Source organism: Rhamphochromis sp. 'chilingali' (genome assembly GCF_963969265.1).
Source record: "Rhamphochromis sp. 'chilingali' genome assembly, chromosome: 8".
In the NCBI taxonomy this organism is placed as follows: Eukaryota; Metazoa; Chordata; class Actinopteri; order Cichliformes; family Cichlidae; genus Rhamphochromis; species Rhamphochromis sp. 'chilingali'.
In genome coordinates, this window is record NC_137935.1 from 13,633,261 (window position 1) to 13,647,605 (window position 14,345).

The 14,345-nt window shown below is 42.2% G+C and overlaps 1 protein-coding gene across 2 annotated transcripts in view; it reads left to right on the forward strand.

Annotated features, from left to right (window-relative positions):
* Positions 1-628: 628 nt before the first annotated feature.
* Positions 629-14,345, forward strand: part of LOC308401519 (roundabout homolog 2) — a 79,191-nt gene continuing 65,474 nt past the window's right edge. Inside the window, exons 1-2 of one of the 2 annotated variants that reach the window (XM_080889773.1) lie at positions 629-1,822; positions 13,722-14,048. In XM_080889773.1, coding sequence (XP_080745899.1) covers positions 1,768-1,822; positions 13,722-14,048 — 382 coding nt within the window. In that variant the 5' untranslated portion in view covers positions 629-1,767. The remainder of the gene's footprint in view (positions 1,823-13,721; positions 14,049-14,345) is intronic. The other variant, XM_080889774.1, reaches the window with a different exon arrangement.

Below are 14,345 nucleotides of genomic sequence, written 5' to 3' on the forward strand. Positions count from 1 at the left end.
CCCATGACGCTCTGAGTATTTTCCTCCACTTTCCGCTTATTATTTTCACAACTTCATGTCAGTAACTGCTGTAGTCTGTCCTTTTTCTATTTATCATCTCTCTGTCATCAGCGAAATCTTTTCTCTTAATCTCAGACTGCTCCTGCACCCACTGTACCGTTTGGGCTTGATTTTCTTGGAGATTTCTTCCTGTGAAAAAGGACTTCTTCCTTCCCACTGTCCTCAAGTGCTAGCTCAGTAGAGATGGTCTGATTGGCGGTGTTTCTTCTGTAACATTGGTCTATATATGTCTTTATCTTTCAATATAAAGTGCTGCTCGATGACTGTGGCTGTGAACTAAAACTAAATAAATAAAACTGAATTTAACTTGTCCTGCTGTTACCAAGTTACCGCACGGATTAAATGACCAGAAAAGCGTCAACACTTCAGCACTTTATCCTGGGATGTTGATCTAAAAATGTCTGTAGTTTTTCATAGATTATTGAGCTGCAGCCAAAATTAATTTTTATTACTAAAGGAACTTTTGACCTGAATCACCAAAATTAAAGGAAGTTATATCTTCCAGGTCCAAGTATTTGTTTGTTACAAATTTGAGGACATTTTTATTCAGGCGTTAAAGAGATGGATGGACTCACAAGTCAAAAATGCAATGCAGTTCTGGCCAAGCTATGCTGATGCCAAGGCATTAAAAATCCCCATATTTGCCATGTAACTTATTCTACTGAGAGTTTAGATCTTGGAATCTGAACATTAAGTCTAGGATTTACCCTCTAACCCACTCGTTCTGGTTCTCAACCTTTTTGTGTGACCCTGAAATTGTAATGCTGCCCTACATTACAACCCAAGAGCATTTCTATTGGCTTACATTAATATTAGACATAAAACCACCTTTAAGATCTTCACATTATTAGCCATAATTAGTTTTCAGTATTTTTGTCATTAGCCAATATAGACATTAAAAGCACACCCTTTACCTGAAACACAAGTATCATTTCTAATAAAAGTGACTTCCACACTGACGCTTATACTACCACAGTTCATAATAAGACCAGCAGCTGTGCCCCTTCTGCAAGTTTTATTTCACGCTCCCGTCCTGTGAGTACACTTTGAGAGCGCAGATGTCGTGTCTGTCTCTTTAAAACACAGACTCCTGGAGGTTGGCGAGGATTGTTGCGGATCTGGGAGTGCGCAGCTCGGCTCGGCATGTTCAGCGCTTCATATTCGCTCAAACTGACGCTGCAACCCGCAAGTGCCCGACTCTGAGCAGAGGAAGAGGAGAGGAATTGTTTTATTTATGACCGGGCTAAATATAGTTAAGCCCCCCCACCCCCTCTTTTTTATTTTATTTATTTTGTTTTTTTTTGTTTTGTTTTCGGCAGCAGCAGAGGGAGCATCTTAGGAAGAAGTCGCTGTGCGTGTGAGCGACCATGCGGACACTAAGAAGTGATGCTGCTGAGTTTTGTTATTAGGTTTCTCCTCCCGGGCGGTGCTGATGCTGATGCTGATCCTGCTGCTGTCATGGGTTCCTGGGAGTGACATCAAAGTTTTTTTTCGGGCTGATCTCAAACGTTTGAATATTCCAGCTGAGACTTCGTTTTCAAAGCCATCAGCTCGGCCAGTTTTCTTTAGTAAAATCCGTTTTTTCTTTTCTTTTCTTTTCTTTTCTTTTTTCCATGACTGGAGTTTTGGTTTAACTGATCATTTTGACGCTGAGTCCCTCAAGAGAGCTGCAGACTCCGGCGGATTTGGCACCGGGAGAGTGAGGAGATGAACGTTGCCAATTTACTACTAGTGACTGTCTCCTTCGTCAGCGTTTCTTCAGGTAAAACGATGTTAATTCTACAAAAGTCTCGTATAACTGGCTCTTTCTCACACGCACACGTGCACGCGCACTAACAGCTCATATGGCGTGACTGCCTCCTAGTTGTGCTTGGCTTTTCTTATCGTGTTTTCTGTCCCTCCAGATGGGTGTAGATGTTGTGTTTAGCTTCATTTCAAACACCCCTACAGCTGTGGGAACTGAACACATCCTCCCCAACAACAGATGGATTTTAAACTGGAAATGTCACATGTGCATTCATTTTTATTTCATTATTTTAATACCACCGATGAATGCCAGCAAGACTCTCATGTTCTCAGTGTCCCCTTGGTCCCTGAAGTGGCCACACAGCGAAACCATTAGACCACAGCAGAGGTCAAAAGAAGCTCCACTCAAGCAAAAGCGAAACCATTAAACTCTCACTTTTAATCCAGCTGTGAGCGCAGAAATTGTGAGGGGTAGTGCAATAGGCTGACAAGCCACCACCCTCCAGGCGTGCTTATAGAGGCGCACACACATTACCAAAGATGCTTTTAAAAGATCATTTTTGATTACCTTTGACAAAAGGATTATATTTTAATCGTTGCTCTAGTAACAGCTTAAATTTCCAAGCCTTAATCCAAAGCATAAATAAAAGCAGGGCTCAGAAAAAAAAAAACAATTCATGAGAGTGCAGATGTTTTGTTTTGTTTTTTCATTCTCAATGGGGCTAAAAAAATTTAATGTTAAGGAAATTAAATTTCGACTCAGTGGACATGAAAGGAAATAAATCTCTCTTGATTAAATGATGTATTTACATTTTAGACCAAAGCCTCATTAATACTGGATTTGCACAGCCAGTGGAAACACTGATATTTTAGAGTTCAAAGAAAGATTAAAAAAAATACACAGACAGTTCTGGAATTATTTAAACTAGACCTCCAAAGGGATCCAGTGGTGCTGCTGTAGAACTTTTTGTTGTATAGTTTACTTGGATGGCTTCACTGACAGTTTGTGACACTGATGTTATTCAGGATTATATTAGATTTAATAACTGGACTCAAAGATGGTTAATCCTGAAAACAGTCCTCAGAAAACTTTTAGAGTTAATGATAGAAACATTTAAAACCCTTGTGTACAGTTGCAACAATGTCTACACATATCCCCAAAATTACGTGCAGAGAAAATGCTTCACAGGAAACTTTTTGTTGCTTTTTTGACAAAAATGATTATTAAGCCTTTAAAGTAACACATTCAGTTTGGTTTACAACATCTGTTTGAATCATTATGACGTCACAGGCCTAGAGACTGGTTGGCAACCTCCAGTTACAAAGAAGAAGAAGAAAAAATACGTGTTCTTATTTAGTGATTGGTTGCTGAAGGTTACTGACTGTAGCAAAAGGGCGTGCTGCATCAAAATCCTCCAAACAATTGCTTTGGTTACTAGCAAACTGCCACATTCATTAGTTAGCATGGAAGAAGCTAACTTATTTGCAAAGACTTGCTTTGAAGGCAAATGTTTTCCGTCTCTTGGTTGGTGACTGTTTGCAAACAAGTCGTCATCTTCCCTGCAAGCACAAAATTCCTCTTTGCAACCAATTTCACCTCGCCATTTATAGCAACCACTCACCTGTCTATACATTTTTAACTAATCACCTGTTGTTTTGTTTAGTTCTGACCAACTCTGGGGGGTAAAGGATTTGTCTTCTGCTGCTAAACTGTGCTTGCACGCTTGTTTATGCTGGCAAGTTATAGCACCCAGGGGTTTTACTCGCATTGCTGGTAAATGTTAAAGTTTTGGGCCATAAAACCAAGCGCAGCTCTATTTTACAATGTCTTCAGTCATAAACAAAAAAAATTGCTTCAAACCCTGAGCTCTTTAACCCCAGTAACTTTGCTTGCAACCCACATTGCTTCATTATTGTAAACTGGAACCACCTCTGAACATTAAAGGTACTTCTCAACACCCACACCATCTGCCCACATCTATTGATCTGGAGTGGGTATTTCCTCTTGTCCCGCCTCTACGATACAGCGTGTTCCCATATGTATTTTCATAAAAGCATTCGTGAAAAGGATTCGAACAGGCTTCATGACTCCTGCTTGAACCGCGCTCAGACAAAAACACCACCGGTACACACAGCCTAGCAGTTTTTCACAAAGCCTCCGTGTGATTGCGAACAACAATGGCCTGCCTCACAATGTGCATGTAATTCAGCCCAGCAGCTCGCCTCTCACGCAGACATGCAAACCAAACCTCAATTAATAGACTTCAATACGTCTCATTGAAATTTCTGTTATCTCGAGCTGTATTCAGACTCAGCTGTTGTGGTGCTTGCTGCAGAACTAATCGATGCTAAACAATCCTTAGCTGGTGATTTGTGTCCGCTCCGATCCCTGCGGTCATTACTTAGCGACAAATGTGGCTCAGGGCTGACTAAAGCTTCCTATAGTACTTCTTGATAAAAAGAACACAGATGATGAAACCACTGCAGAGGGGAGGTAGTCGTCTAATGTGCCACAGCCTCGAGTCATGTTGCCGGATGCTGATGATGTCCCACTTCTGGTACAGTGGCTGATGACATCATTTAGAGTTTAGATGATGGAAGAGGAGGACGGTTGCTAAACAAAGGCTTCAGTTCTCAGTCTGATGCCAGAAGAAAATCAAACCCGACTCATCGGCTTTGAAATGTAGTCTGCTGTGACATGTTATCACCCTCCCGCAGAGATTACTTGGCAATGTCACAAGAACTCCTTGAACGTTTTGGCCCTTTTAAGTATGTAAATGAATTGAAATGAGAAAAAAAAGAAAAGAAAAAGACATGAGTGAATTTCAGCAGACAGCCACGAGCCCCAACTACAAGCTGCCAGCCTTCTGCTGCTGTCTCACTTTAACTTTCGTGTAAAGTTCGCCTCTGAGCTTTCTGCAGGTTGTGTTTCTGTTTTTGTTTTTCCCACCAGATATAAAGCTGTGAGCTGAGACAGGTCCAGGTGTTTTCGTGTGTGTGTGTTTAACTCCGAGCCTGGGTGTTGATAAAAGGCTCTGAGATATGAAGCAAAACAGGACGTCCCCTCGGTGTCTCTGTTGTTTTCACACATTAGCATGACTGCAGTACACTTCTGCCCCTGGGGAGGATGCGGGGTTAATATTTGTAAATACTAATTAATGAAAGCAGCCCCCAGCCTTATGAAACACCACAGCTAGGAGCCAAGAAACGCCAGATATAGCCCGAATAACCAGCTTGTAAAATGCAATCGTGATCTCCCTCTCAGCTCCTACCCGGCTTACTTTGCGTGTTAGATGAGGCAGAGATGTAGGAGACGCCTTGAGCAAACATGTGGGCGTGTGTCAGAGAGAGAGAATTAGGACCAATGCAATAACTTGTCTATCAGATCTGCCTGTGGCATTAATGAGCTTTCATTAAACTGTGGTTGCACGCTTTCTCTGGATTTCTTTCTCGGTTTTTTGTTTTTTCCTTTTCTTTGTGTATAAAAGGCATCAGTTGCAGTTATTACAATTATTCCATCTAATCATCATGGATGATTCATCACGGATCATCAGTTCATAACGAGTTAAATCTGTATCAGCTCTAAATCTGCTTAGATTTTTTTTAATACCACTGAAAAGAAAACAAAAAATCCTGCATGAATTTATGTTGTGTGTTGCAGATACTGGACATGATAACACTCACAAACCACTTTTTTAGGTACGCCTGTTTAACTGCTCAGTAATATAAATATCCAATCAGCCAATCACATGGCAGAAACTGTGCATTTAGGCACAGCTTAAGATGTCCTGCAGTATAGTTCTGTTTATATGGCATCAAGTAACAACAACAGTCACCTCAAGGCACTTTATATTGTAAGGTAAAGAGAAAATCCCAACTATCAAATGATCAGAATGGGGAAGAAATGTGATTTAAGTGACTTTGAAGGTGGCATGTTTCTAGGTGCCAGACATGCTGGCCTGAGTATTTCAGAAACAACCGTCTCGAGGGTTTACAGAGGATGGTCAGAAAAAGAGAAAATATCCAGCGAGCGGCAGTTCTCTGGGTGAAAATGCCTTATTGATGTTAGAGGTCAGAAGCGAATGGCCAGACTGCTTTGAGCTGCTGGGAAGACAACAGCAAGTCAAATAACCACTCGTTACAACCAAGGCAGACGAGGAGCGTCTCCGAACGCACAACATGACAACCCTTGAAGCATGTGGGCTATATTGCTAACCCCAAGAACTTCCAACAGCTCAAGTAAAACCAGGTTACTTGAATGTATGGTGCTATTGTGGTTATTGCTAAAATTAGCCTGTTTTATCATATTTACTTAAGGTAGAACTTAATTAATATTCTGAGAAATGACACTTTGACACCCCGAAGGGTTCAGGTTTCAGGTCAGTGCGTACATGTGTCGTAAATGTTTCGCAGCTGCACTGGGCTGTCTTTTTCAGGAAAACAAAGCTTTAAGCTCCACTGTCAGCAGTGTTACTTTGTAATACGTCAGTAATGGCATTACATTTCTGTTTAATGCACTAATGTCAGGCAACACTGCTCCTAAATTAAGTAATCATATTACAGTTACTCCATCCATTTTTTTGCCTGGTTACCAGAAAAGCAGTTTCAGCAGAGATGCTCAGACCCCCGCACCAGAGGGACATAATCTCTCCAGCATGATAAAAACCTAATGTGCCTTTATGTGTACACACACATGCACATAACCTTTAATTTTCTGTGCATAGGTACAAACATTACAAACTGTACTCTGACTTTTTCCACATATACAAGTTGTTTTTATAGGCCAGAAGCCTGGGGTGGGGGAAGTCATAAGGTCAACAAAAGTCCAGTCTGCAATGTCTCAAGATTTTCTCCATCACTAAAGAAAATCTTCTCATCCAAGCAATAACACGACGCACAGTGAGATAAATGTGCGCACCTCTGACATTGCGAGACAAAATCTTTGTTGCCGTCATCCGCAAGCAAACACAGAGAACTTCATCTTACGGAGCTTTTTCAAAAGCTGCTGTTCATGTGTGGACAAAAAAGCCAGGCTGTAATCCACCATCCACTTCTGCAAAAACTGCATCAAAGCTTCCCAAACACCAAGCTACTGACAGAAAACCCCCGATGCAAAGTGATGCTCCACATTTGAGCGTGCCAGTGCCATAACCCGAAGCTTGGTTTTTGAAAGGGTAACAAAAGCTACGATGAACCGGCTTACAGCACCACACCTGGTTTAACATGAGTGGTGGTGGTTTGTGGGCTTGTTTTTGCTGACTTTGCTGTTGGTTTGTGGTGACTTTAAAGAAGGATCAATTTTGAATGGATTTATGCTGATCCGTGGCCATATATAACATCAAAGTGTCTGAGACTTCCGTGGCAGTGCAAGATAATGTCACAAGTAGTGAAACAAATTACTCTCTACAGGCAGTAAATAACTTTTATGCAAAACCGCAATGTTCTTTTTAAAAAAATAAATAAATAACAAAACTGAGACTGAATATTGGACCCTAAGTGTAAATAGGCACACTTTTCAATATTTTTAAGAGCTGATTATAAATAAATGACCATAAGGATACTGATACGGCCGATATTTATTGAAGCGTTTCATTTAAGAGCGAAAATATCTTTTTTCATGTTGAAGTGTAAACATGTATCAGATGGAATTTACTGCATTTCTCTCTGTAAAGCACCTCTTGCTCTGATACATTTGTGTGTTTACCGGTTAGCCTTGAGAGTATTACAGAGTGTGATAACCTTGCAGGGGGGCGGCACACTCTCGTTTAAATAAAGCTCCCGTCATATTGGACGTCAGCTCAAGGTTGACTGCCATTCACGCTTATGGCTCAACTTACCTCCGCATTGCCCTTCATGCTTGCAGAAGTTAACATGTTTAAAAGCTTCTCATTGATTCGTCCGCAGCGATGAAACGCGTTTAGTGGCTACAGGGGGCCTAACAAGGTTTTGTTTTCTGCTTTAACTTACAATTGAGGGTTGCTGGATCAACATGCACGTTAAATTGGATATTTCACCAGTGTGGAGCTGATATCTGCCGGTGTCCTGTTGATTTTAGCTGTACTTTCTGCTGAGAGCTTTAACCCTCGGTTCTTTAAAATAGCTGCTCTCATAAATGGGAGTCTGTGCACTAAATGCTGCAACAGACTCATGTCAAAGCTTTGCATTTTCTGTGCTTATTTTAAAAGTCTGCCATACAGCGTGCTTAGCCAGTGCACTTTCTAACTTGTTCATCTCTTGTAAATTAAGTCATTTCACACCAGGATGCGCCAAATTAAAAATTTTCACACAAATCAAGTCACACTCTAAATTCCCCTATGCACTCGGAGATCTCCGAGGACCTGCTGGCTCCAATGTGCCGTGTTTATGATCCGACTAAAAACATACCTTCTCTGAGGTCCCCATTATCAGCGGTGACATTTATTTTTCCACGACACAAACAGGTTGACAGAGTTTCTTTTTTTTGCCGAAAGGTGCTTTCAACCGCCGCACCGCAATCTTCTTGTCACGAGGCAAACGTTGCTGTGAAAGTATTATTTCTCACAAAGAAAATGTGCTGCTGTCATGCTCATAGCGGCGTAGACTTTTCACTGATTGCACACTTGTCGCGGGAGCAGGTTGCTGCTTGTCACTTTGGCCACCTGAAGCTGTTTTGCTGTTATTTTTCTGCTTTGACGAGACTATTTTGTCTGTAACACATCAGCATGGTGCCACGCTGATTCTGTTATCTGTAGTAAGTGCCCGTTGACTCTTATTAATAATACCAAAGCTGGCTTTGGTTGGAAAACGTTGCCTCTAATGCACTTTAAGACACAGCTGGGCTGAGTTTCCCAAAATGAAAGCACTGAATTTGATTTCAGGATTTTGAAAAGTATCCTATTCAAATATGAGAAAACGAAGACAAAGATTTGTCACAGTGACATTTGGCTATTCAAATCAACTGAATGGGGCGAGGGCACAGTGAGTACAAGGACAGCTCAACATTGCAGAATAGAGAGCTTTAACTACGGTATTATACACTCACAATAAAGGGATTAAAATGACCCCTGTTAACAGTTGATAGCATTATTAATGGCAGACGGATGGCTTTATGCAGTAGGCGAAATGATGAGGTAATCGCTGAGATTAGCTGGTATTACTGTAAATATACATAATGTCATTTGTCTGTATTAATCTGACTTCTTATCTGTTCTTCTTGGAGACATAATTGTAGATATTCACAGAAATAAACGGCTCCAAGAGTTTTTGTTATTAGCAAAGCTTTATTTAGTTTAGATAATATTAGATGAGACTTCATCACCCTGAAGGAGCTTTGTCTTGAACACAAAATTAGAGATACATAGGGCACTCATTCAACATCAAAATGTCCTCTGCAAGAGAGGTCCCGTGTGCATCTGTTCCCATGCCACGATCCATCAAAATGACAAATATTATACACATAAGCGTGTCCCACAGAGGAAAAAACGTGTTCCACTCAAACTGCATTAAAGAAAGCATTAAAGCTGCACCGATATATTATTGATGTGAAGAGTGGATGTGCAAAAGGGTCACTCTTAGTGAGAAACCCACTGAGAATCACCAGCCAACAGCACACTTCCTCTCAACATGTTCAGCTCATTGTTTAGCTCTCCTGTCCACAGTGTTGTACAGTTCATATCAGCCAACAGTTTTTTTACCAAAAATGCTCTTTTTCATAAACCTGCCAAGTACCGTACTGAGTGATTGATGCTGCTAGCAACTAGCTGCAGAACAAAACGGGGCATCTTGTAGCTGATGAGCCAGTGCGCGATTTCACTCCAGAGGTGGTGAACAAAAACGGAGCATAAAGGATGTTTTGACTTGTGTCTGTCAAGTGAGCTTTGTTCTATAACTTCAGGATTTATTAAGAGTTACTTGTCACATGTTAAAGTTGCATATACCAACATTAGATGTCATTTTCCTTGCTCTCTCTAATTTTCCAATACAGTTTGAGTTTGCTTTGAAAGTGCACAGAGTTCATCCGTCCATGTTTGATTAAATTGAAGGTCTGTCTTTTATTAAAGATTTGCCTTCAACAATAATTGAACAGTAAACAGTAGAATTTAATAGTTCGTGTTAGCAGAGACGGGTCTTCCAGCGGAATCTGCATGAATATTGAAGATACTTATATTGTCTAGACGGAGGAATAATCACACGTGGGGGATCGGCTTTTCACCGGAACAACACTTAGTTTTTATTATTGAACTCTCGCGTGCACTCTGCAGCATAACAGGAAGCATCCTTTCAAAATAAAATCACAACAGATGACAACGAGGGCATACCTATTAACTAGCTCAACAGTTCGTTTCACTAAATTTGTGGATGATGAGCTTGATGACTCAGTTGCAGCACACATGAGGTTGTCAAGTCTTTAAAAAAAAGTCATGCTGATGTCCTAATGATGTCATGGCGAAGTCATGGAGACATTGAATATGAAAGAAACCAGGCTTCCAGGAAACACAAACAAGAGGCTATACTATGATTTGTGGCTATATATATATATATATATATATATATATATATATATATATGTGTCGGATGGTAACAAAGAGAGGGAAGGTAGTCAGAACTGAGGGGATTGAACTACCAGAAGGCAACATTGCAGACATAGAGGACAGTTACAAGTACCTGGGGATCCCGCAGGCGAATGGGAACCATGAAGAGGCCGCTAGAAAGGCTGCAACCACCAAGTACCTGCAGAGGGTCAGGCAAGTCCTGAGGAGTCAGCTGAATGGTAAGAACAAGATCCGGGCCATCAACACGTACGCCCTGCCCGTGATCAGGTACCCTGCTGGGGTAATAGGCTGGCCAAAGGAGGAGATAGAAGCCACTGACATAAAGACAAGAAAGCTCCTGACCATGCATGGAGGGTTTCACCCCAAGTCCAGCACCCTGAGGCTGTACGCTAAGCGGAAGGAAGGGGGCCGGGGACTGGTGAGTGTCAGCACCACAGTCCAGGATGAGACAAGGAACATCCAAGAATACATTGGGAAGATGGCCCCAACTGACCGAGTGCTCAGTGAATACCTCAGGCAGCAGAAACCCAAGAAAGAGGAGGGAGACGAGGAACCATCATGGAAGGACAGGCCCCTGCACGGTATGTACCACCGGCAGATAGAGGAGGTGGCTGATATCCAGAAATCCTACCAGTGGCTGGACAAAGCTGGACTGAAAGACAGCACAGAGGCACTAATCATGGCAGCACAAGAACAAGCTCTGAGTACAAGATCCATAGAGGCTGGGGTCTATCACACCAGGCAAGACCCCAGGTGCAGGCTGTGTAAAGATGCCCCAGAGACAATCCAGCACATAACAGCAGGGTGCAAGATGCTAGCAGGCAAGGCATACATGGAACGCCATAACCAAGTGGCCGGCATAGTGTACAGGAACATCTGTGCCGAGTATAACCTAGAAGTCCCGAGGTCAAAATGGGAGATGCCCCCAAGGGTGGTGGAGAATGACCGAGCTAAGATCCTGTGGGACTTCCAGATACAGACGGACAAAATGGTGGTGGCTAACCAACCGGACATAGTGGTGGTAGACAAACAGAAGAAGACGGCCGTAGTGATCGATGTAGCGGTTCCGAATGACAGCAATATCAGGAAGAAGGAACACGAGAAGCTGGAGAAATACCAAGGGCTCAGAGAAGAGCTCGAGAGGATGTGGAGGGTGAAGGTAACGGTGGTCCCCGTGGTAATCGGAGCACTAGGTGCGGTGACTCCCAAGCTAGGCGAGTGGCTCCAGCAGATCCCGGGAATAACATCGGAGATCTCTGTCCAGAAGAGCGCAGTCCTGGGAACAGCTAAGATACTGCGCAGGACCCTCAAGCTCCCAGGCCTCTGGTAGAGGACCCGAGCTTGAATGATAAACCGCCCGCAGGGGCGTGCTGGGTGTTCTTTTATATATATATATATATATATATATATATATATATATATATATATATATATATATATATATATATATATATATATATATATCCTTTGAAATGGCTCTTAATCTAATCAGAATCCATTGTTTCCATAATGATGGAAATCTGGCCGGTCGTTTCAGTCGCACGTACACTCTACCAGCTTGACTTGGAGAGATGCTGTGCTCTATGGGCCCAAAATTACGGAAGCGTGAGGAACACGGAGGAAGCTTGGAATTTATTTTTTGATATATGCACCACTGAGCAACTCGTGTTCAAATAACTGAGGCACCATCTTGTCATCAATGCAACATGCACCTGAACCCGTGGATGTGGAAAGGTGGAATCTATTCAAATATGCTTGCACTACGCGGTGCCGGTTTAAGGGTTTTGTTTTGCTTTTTTTTTTTTTTTTAAACAAGAGTTACTCATTAAAAGTGCCTCAGCAGTAGAGCTTGGCCTTTTACTGCTTTGACCTTTACTTTATGATTTATATTTCCACCTCAGTTGAAATGCAGCACTGAGCTCCTGGGACCTCTTTTAAGAAGTCTGGTCTCTCTCAAGTACATGTATACATAGTGCTTTTTAAAAATAAAATAAAATGCAGTTATCACTCAAGAGGAAGTGAGCACAGAGTGATGTAACTGTATTACATGATCTGGGATTAGAAATCCTTTATGTGCTTGCAAACAAGGTTCAACACCAGGACATCGCTGGGCTGCAGATCCTCCCTTTATCAAATATTGTTCCAATGTCTCAGTTTCAATATAATATATATTATCCTGTGTATAATATAACAATATAATATATGTAAACAAAGTGTGTTTTCGCATCAGTACTCAGTAAAGGTGCCATATCTTATTTTAATGGCTCTGCTAGCATTCATCCACATCCGCATTAGTGTTTTGAGCTGTCCTGGTTTGTGACCCTGGCGCTGCGAGTGCTCGGATCGCGCTTTAGATGTTTACTTCAGGTTTGTGCCATAGCAGCGACTTCAGCCCATGAAAAAAACACAACAACCATAAATCTGCTTATAGCTAAAAGTGAGGATTTATCCTGAAGCCTCCTGATTTAAGTGTAATGTAGCAGCAGCATGTGTGTCATTAGGTTAGGTCCTGTCTGTTCCTCTCCAATGATAATGTAGGATTTCCATGCAGTCTAGATTATGTGCTAAGAATAATGCCTCAGAAAGAGCAGCACAATAATCAGTGGCACAGTGACCATTTCATTTTCTCTCTTTCTTTCTGCCTTTTTTTGTGGTTGGGGGAACTTGAGCGGCAGACCATCTGCTCCTCAGAACCGAACTAAAAGCGGCAGTCTTTTGAATTATTCATTTTTTAAAACGAAGCACATTGTTAGAGACATTTGGTCGTGGTCTAAAAGCTTACCTTGGGTCCTGAAGAAGTGTGACTTTCTCTCACAACCGAGCGAAGATAGTAATGGATCCCCCAGAGAGAAGGGGATATGGGAGTTATCTAAGTATGTCAGTCTGCGTAGCTTCTTCCTTTAACTTTAGTCTTTTTCCTTCAAATGCAACGACCTTGTCTTATACTCAACGTTCAGCCAGCTATCATCTCTACCACTATCATGCCTGACACAGAGATTGGCTATTACCATATCATATGGCTGATTGAATCCTCTGTGCTGCCGGTGGCTTTGCTGGTGGCTTTCTCTGCAGCGTATGTACACTGTGTCCTGCTGTTTAGAGAATATAGAAAGAGCAGATAGATGTCAAATTGATTTATTTATCTGAAACGCACAGGTTGTTGTTGTTGTGGGAAAATGTAGCATCTTACTTTGAACTTCAAACAGAGATTACTGATGATTTTCCCCTTCACCACACAAATTTATCAAGCATCTCCGAAAGAAGCTTTTTCTGTCCTTTCAAAAAGGTTTTGCTTTTGTCTGTCCTCTCACAAAGAAACTGTTTCCATGAATGACAGCAGGTCATCCCGATAGATAACATCTCACCTTCATCTCGGCTTCACAGGGTCTCGGCCGCGTTTTGAAGACAGCCCGCCGCGGATTGCGGAGGACCCCTCGGATTTGATTGTCTCCAAGGGGGAGCCTGCCACCCTCAACTGCAAGGCAGAGGGCCGCCCCATCCCCAGCATTGAATGGTACAAAGATGGTGAACGTGTGGAGACAGACAAAGATGACCCGCGTTCTCACCGCATGCTCCTGCCCAGCGGCTCCCTTTTCTTCTTGCGCATCGTGCACGGCCGACGGAGCAAACCAGACGAGGGCGTTTACACCTGTGTGGCCCGCAACTACCTGGGAGAGGCCATTAGTCGCAACGCTTCACTGGAAGTTGCCGGTAAGGCCTTGTGTTATTGATCATCGTGCTAACAGTGTTTGTGGTTCCTTTTGCATTATATCTTGATATGTATGTTATGTGTACACAGATGCCTCACAGTTGTGTCTCAGATCTTTTTGCAGCTGCTTGCCAACTTTGTGGAGGTTCACTGGAGAAGTGGTGCTTAAAAATAATGACATGAAATACACAGACAGTAGGAAGCGACTTCTAAAAATATTGAGGTGTAGCTAAAATCAGTGATAAGTAATGGCCTGTGGATTCGTCCTTATTTTTTGGCTACTTTGGCAACAGTGATGC